The 6,747-nt window shown below is 42.6% G+C and overlaps 1 protein-coding gene across 1 annotated transcript in view; it reads left to right on the top strand.

Annotated features, from left to right (window-relative positions):
- Positions 1-224: 224 nt before the first annotated feature.
- The window catches only part of LOC108400946 (uncharacterized protein CXorf66 homolog), a 45,563-nt gene continuing 39,040 nt past the window's right edge, over positions 225-6,747 (top strand). The window contains exon 1 of the mRNA XM_037003616.2: positions 225-284. Coding sequence (XP_036859511.2) covers positions 225-284 — 60 coding nt within the window. The remainder of the gene's footprint in view (positions 285-6,747) is intronic.

The following is a 6,747-nucleotide window of genomic DNA, read 5'->3' as shown; positions in this document are numbered from 1 at the left end:
GCTCTGACCCCCCCCTCCGACTCACAGGGCTCGAGGCTAGCCTGAGGGTGGCTCTGCCCACAGCAGCTCAGGAGATTAACCCAGAGACTGCCTCCTGGTGTGCAGGTAACCGGCACAGGCAGAGGAAGCCAGAGCAAGGTCCAGAAGGCACAAAGGGGTGCTGTTCTCACAGGAGAACACACCCAGCACCGCTGGGAAACCCCGCAGTGCTCTATGCTAGCCCGATGGCTGCCCCGCCAATGGAAGCTCAGGAGATTGTCCCAGAGGATGCTCATGGCCTGAAGGTAGAGTGCACAGGCAGCAGAGAAGGGCAAGGCAACCAACAAGCAGGAAGGGACATTGTTCTCCCAGCTGACACATGTGCCACCTGCCTGCAACCACTTCTATCGCCATGAAAAGGCAGAAGAATCAGGTCCAGTCAAAAATCACTCAGACAACTCCATAGAGAGGGCCCGGTGTGATAGATATAACCAATCTTCCTGAAAAAGAATACAAAATAAAAGTCATAAGCATGCTGATGGACCTGAAGAGAAATATGCAAGAGCTAAGGGATGAAGTTGAGAGGGAGATAACAGAAATGAAACAATCAATAGAAGAGCTTAAGAGTAGACTGGATGAGGTGCAAGAGACTGTTAATGGAATAGAAATCAGAGAAGAGGAATACAGAGAAACTGAGGCAGAGAGAGATAAAAGGATCTCTAGGAATGAAAGAATATTAAGAGAACTATGTGAAAAATCCGAACAGAACAATATTTGCATTATAGGGGTACCAGAAGAAGAAGAGAGAGAAAAAGGGATAGAAAGTGTCTTTGAAGAAATAATTGCTGAAAACTTCCCCAAGCTGGGGGAGGAAATAGTCTCTCAGACCATGGAAGTCCACAGATCTCCCAACACAAGGGACCCAAGGAGGACAACCAAGACATAAAATAATTAAAATGGCAAAGATCAGAGAGACCACAGGACACAGGACAACATCCAGACCACATCCACACCTGCAAGAACCCAGCGCCTTGCGAAGGGGGTAAGATACAAGCCCCGGCCTGGCAGGACTCGAGCGCCCCTCCCCCCGGCTCCCGGCGGGTGGAAAGAAACTGGAGCGGTTTTTTTTTGGCGAGTGCTTTTTGGAAGCCTTAAAGGGACAGGGACCCCGGTGCTAGGGAGGCAGGGTGGTGGGACCGGTGAGCAGGTGCCTGGGACCGGCGCCAGAGGATAAAGAATATCCCGCATTTCTCCATGCGGGACCGGCGGGCGGGTGCCTGAGACCGGCGCAAGAGGACGGAGGAAATCGCGCGTTTTTCCCCTTTATTTTTTCTCTTTTTGGCGAGCGCTTTTTGGAAGCCTTAAAGGGACAGGGACCCCGGTGCTAGGGAGGCAGGGCGGCGGGACTGGTGAGCGGGTCCCTGGGACCAGCGCCTGAGGACAAAGAACATCGAGCATTCCTTCCCTGCGGGACCGGTGGGTGGGTGCTTTTTGGAAGCCTTGAAAGGACAGGGACCCTGGTGCTAGGGAGACAGGGCAGCAGGAACAGTGAGCGGGTGCCTGGGACCGGCACTTGAGGACAAAAAAAAAAAAAAAAAAAAAAAACGAGTGTTTTTTCCTTTTTTGTTCTTTCTGTTCCCTCTCTCATTGTTGCTGTTGTTGTTTTGGTTTGGAGAGTGCTTTTTGGAAATCTTAAAGGGGCAGGACAGGTCACTTAGACCAGAGGCAGGGAATCTGGGGATCTCTGGGCACTCTAACACCCTGGGCAGCAGGGAGCACAGAGGCCCCTTACGGAGATAAATAGCCCCCCGGCCGCTCCCCCTCCAACGGGGCTCCACCATTTTGGAGGAACAGCCCCAGCCAGGCCAAGCGCACAGCAACAGCAGAGATAAACCCCAAAGCAACTGGGCAGGAAGCAGAAGCCCGGTCTGCGCACAGCTGCCCAGCACAAGCCACTAGAGGTCGCTATTCTCCCAGGAAAAGGCCACAAACCAACAAGAAGGGAAGCTCTTCCAGCGGTCACTTGTACCAGTTCTGCAAACTATCTCTATCACCATGAAAAGGCAAAACTACAGGCAGACAAAGATCACAGAGACAACACCTGAGAGGGAGACAGACCTAACTGGTCCTCCTGAAAAAGAATTCAAAATAAAAATCATGAACATGCTGACAGAGATGCAGAGAAAAATGCAAGAGCAATGGGATGAGATGCACAGAAAAATGCAAGAGCAGTGGGATGAGATGCAGAGAAAAATGCAAGAGCAGTGGGATGAAGTCCGGAAGGAGATCACAGATGTCAGGAAGGAGATAACAGAAGTGAAACAATCCCTGGAAGGATTTATAAGCAGAATGGATGAGATGCAAGAGGCCATTGAAGGGATAGAAGCCAGAGAACAGGAACGTATAGAAGCTGACATAGAGAGAGATAAAAGGATCTCCAGGAATGAAACAACACTAAGATAAATATGTGACCAATACAAAAGGAATAATATTCGTATTATAGGGATACCAGAAGAAGAAGAAAGAGGAAAAGGGATAGAAAGTCTCTTTGAAGAAATAATTGCTGAAAACTTCCCCAAACTGGGGGAGGAAATAATCAAACAGACCATGGAATTACACAGAACTCCCAACAGAAAGGATCCAAGGAGGACAACACCAAGACACATAGTAATTAAAATGGCAAGGATCAAGGACAAGGAAAGAGTTTTAAAGGCAGCTAGAGAGAAAAAGGTCACCTATAAAGGAAAACCAATCAGGCTAACATCAGACTTCTCAACAGAAACCCTACAGGCCAGAAGAGAATGGCATGATATACTTAATGCAATGAAACAGAAGGGCCTTGAACCAAAGACAATGTATCCAGCACGACTATCATTTAAATATGATGGCGGGATTAAACAATTCCCAGACAAGCAAAAGCTGAGGGAATTTGCTTCCCACAAACCACCTCTACAGGGCATCCTACAGGGACTGCTCTAGATGGGAGCGCCCCTAAAAAGAGCACAGAACAAAACACACAACATATGAAGAATGGAGGAGGAGGAATAAGAAGGGAGAGAAGAAAAGAATCTCCAGACAGTGTATATAACAGCTCAATAAGCGAGCTAAGTTAGGCAGAAAGATACTAAAGAGGCTAACCTTGAACCTTTGGTAACCACGAATCTAAAGCCTGCAATGGCAATAAGTACATATCTCTCAATAGTCACCCTAAATGTAAATGGACTTAATGCACCAATCAAAAGACATAGAGTAACAGAATGGATAAAAAAGCAAGACCCATCTATATGCTGCTTACAAGAAACTCACATTAAACCCAAAGATAAGCATAGACTAAAAGTCAAGGGATGGAAAAACATATTTCAGGCAAACAACAGTGAGAAGAAAGCAGGGGTTGCAGTACTAATATCAGACAAAATAGACTTCAAAACAAAGAAAGTAACAAGAGATAAAGAAGGATACTACATAATGATAAAGGGCTCAGTCCAACAAGAGGATATAACCATTCTAAATATATATGCACCCAATACAGGAGCACCAGCATATGTGAAGCAAATACTAACAGAACTAAAGAGGGAAATAGACTGCAATGCATTCATTGTAGGAGACTTCAACACACCACTCACCCCAAAGGATAGATCCACCGGGCAGAAAATAAGTAAAGACACACAGGCACTGAACAACACACTAGAACAGAAGGACCTAATAGACATCTATAGAACTCTACATCCAAAAGCAACAGGATATACATTCTTCTCAAGTGCACATGGAACATTCTCCAGAATAGACCACATACCAGCTCACAAAAAGAGCCTCAGTAAATTCCAAAATATTGAAATTCTACCAACAAATTTTTCAGACCACAAAGGTATGAAAGTAGAAATAAATTCTACAAAGAAAACAAAAAGGCTCACAAACACATGGAGGCTTAACAACATGCTACTAAATAATCAATGGATCAATGAACAAATCAAAATAGAGATCAAGGAATATATAGAAACAAATGACAACAACAACACTAAGCACCAACTTCTGTGGGATGCAGCGAAAGCAGTCTTAAGAGGAAAGTATATAGCAATCCAGGCACACTTGAAGAAGGAAGAACAATCCCAAATGAATAGTCTAACATCACAATTATTAAAACTGGAAAAAGAAGAACAAATGAGGCCTAAAGTCAGCAGAAGGAGGGACATAATAAAGATCAGAGAAGAAATAAACAAAATTGAGAAGAATAAAACAATAGCAAAAATCAACGAAACCAAGAGCTGGTTCTTTGAGAAAATAAACAAAATAGATAAGCCTCTAGCCCAACTTATTAAGAGAAAAAGAGAGTCAACACAAATCAACATAATCAGAAATGAGAATGGAAAAATCACGACAGACTCCACAGAAATACAAAGAATTATTAAAGACTACTATGAAAACCTATATGCCAACAAGCTGGAAAACCTAGAAGAAATAGACAACTTCCTAGAAAAATACAACCTCCCAAGACTGACCAAGGAAGAAACACAAAAGTTAAACAAACCAATTACAAGCAAAGAAATTGAAACAGTAATCAAAAAACTACCCAAGAACAAAACCCTGGGGCTGGACGGATTTACCTCGGAATTTTATCAGACACACAGAGAAGACATAATACCCATTCTCCTTAAAGTGTTCCACAAAATAGAAGAAGGGGGAATACTCCCAAACTCATTCTATGAGGCCAACATCACCCTAATACCAAAACCAGGAAAAGACCCCACCAAAAAAGAAAATTACAGACCAATATCCCTGATGAATGTAGATGCAAAAATACTCAATAAAATATTAGCAAACAGAATTCAACAGTATATCAAAAGGATCATACACCATGACCAAGTGGGGTTCATCCCAGGGATGCAAGGATGGTACAACATTCGAAAATCCATCAACATCATCCACCACATTAACAAAAAGAAAGACAAAAACCACATGATCATCTCCATAGATGCTGAAAAAGCATTTGACAAAATTCAACATCCATTCATGATAAAAACTCTCAGCAAAATGGGAATAGAGGGCAAGTACTTCAACATAATAAAGGCCATATATGATAAACCCACAGCCAGCATTATACTGAACAGCGAGAAGCTGAAAGCATTTCCTCTGAGATCGGGAACCAGACAGGGATGCCCACTCTCCCCACTGTTATTTAACATAGTACTGGAGGTCCTAGCCAAGGCAATCAGACAAAACAAAGAAATACAAGGAATCCAGATTGGTAAAGAAGAAGTTAAACTGTCACTATTTGCAGATGATATGATACTGTACATAAAAAACCCTAAAGACTCCACTCCAAAACTACTAGAACTGATATCGGAATACAGCAAAGTTGCAGGATACAAAATTAACACACAGAAATCTGTAGCTTTCCTATACAATAACAACGAATCAATAGAAAGAGAAATCAGGAAAACAATTCCATTCACCATTGCATCAAAAAGAATAAAATACCTAGGAATAAACCTAACCAAAGAAGTGAAAGACTTATACTCTGAAAACTACAAGTCACTCTTAAGAGAAATTAAAGGGGACACTAATAAATGGAAACTCATCCCATGCTCATGGCTCGGAAGAATTAATATCGTCAAAATGGCCATCCTGCCCAAAGCAATATACAGATTTGATGCAATCCCTCTCAAATTACCAGCAACATTCTTCAATGAATTGGAACAAATAATTCAAAAATTCATATGGAAACACCAAAGACCCCAAATAGCCAAAGCAATCCTGAAAAAGAAGAATAAAGTAGGGGGGATCTCACTCCCCAACTTCAAGCTCTACTACAAAGCCACAGTGATCAAGACAATTTGGTACTGGCACAAGAACAGAGCCACAGACCAGTGGAACAGATTAGAGACCCCAGAAATTAACCCAAACATATATGGTCAATTAATATTTGATAAAGGAGCCATGGACATACAATGGCAAAATGACAGTCTCTTCAACAGATGGTGCTGGCAAAACTGGACAGCTACATGTAGGAGAATGAAACTGGACCATTGTCTAACCCCATATACAAAGGTAAACTCAAAATGGATCAAAGACCTGAATGTAAGTCACGAAACCATTAAAGTCTTGGAAAAAAACATAGGCAAAAACCTCTTAGACATAAACATGAGTGACCTCTTCTTGAACATATCTCCCCGGGCAAGGAAAACAACAGCAAAAATGAGCAAGTGGGACTACATTAAGCTGAAAAGCTTCTGTACAGCGAAAGACACCATCAATAGAACAAAAAGGAACCCTACAGTATGGGAGAATATATTTGAAAATGACAGATCCGATAAAGGCTTGACGTCCAGAATATATAAAGAGCTCACACGCCTCAACAAACAAAAAACAAATAACCCAATTAAAAAATGGGCAGAGGAACTGAACAGACAGTTCTCCAAAAAAGAAATACAGATGGCCAAGAGACACATGAAAAGATGCTCCACATCGCTAATTATCAGAGAAATGCAAATTAAAACTACAATGAGGTATCACCTCACACCAGTAAGGATAGCTGCCACCCAAAAGACAAACAACAACAAATGTTGGCGAGGCTGTGGAGAAAGGGGAACCCTCCTACACTGCTGGTGGGAATGTAAATTAGTTCAACCATTGTGGAAAGCAGTATGGAGGTGCATCAAAATGCTCAAAACAGACCTACCATTTGACCCAGGAATTCCACTCCTAGGAATTTGCCCTAAGAATGCAGCAATCAAGTTTGAGAAAGACAGATGCACTCCTATGTTTATCGCA

This window comes from Manis javanica, chromosome X (assembly GCF_040802235.1).
Source record: "Manis javanica isolate MJ-LG chromosome X, MJ_LKY, whole genome shotgun sequence".
Lineage (NCBI taxonomy): Eukaryota > Metazoa > Chordata > Mammalia > Pholidota > Manidae > Manis > Manis javanica.
The sequence above is the reverse complement of the archived record's forward strand: the minus strand, read 5'-3'. Positions and strand labels throughout refer to the sequence as shown.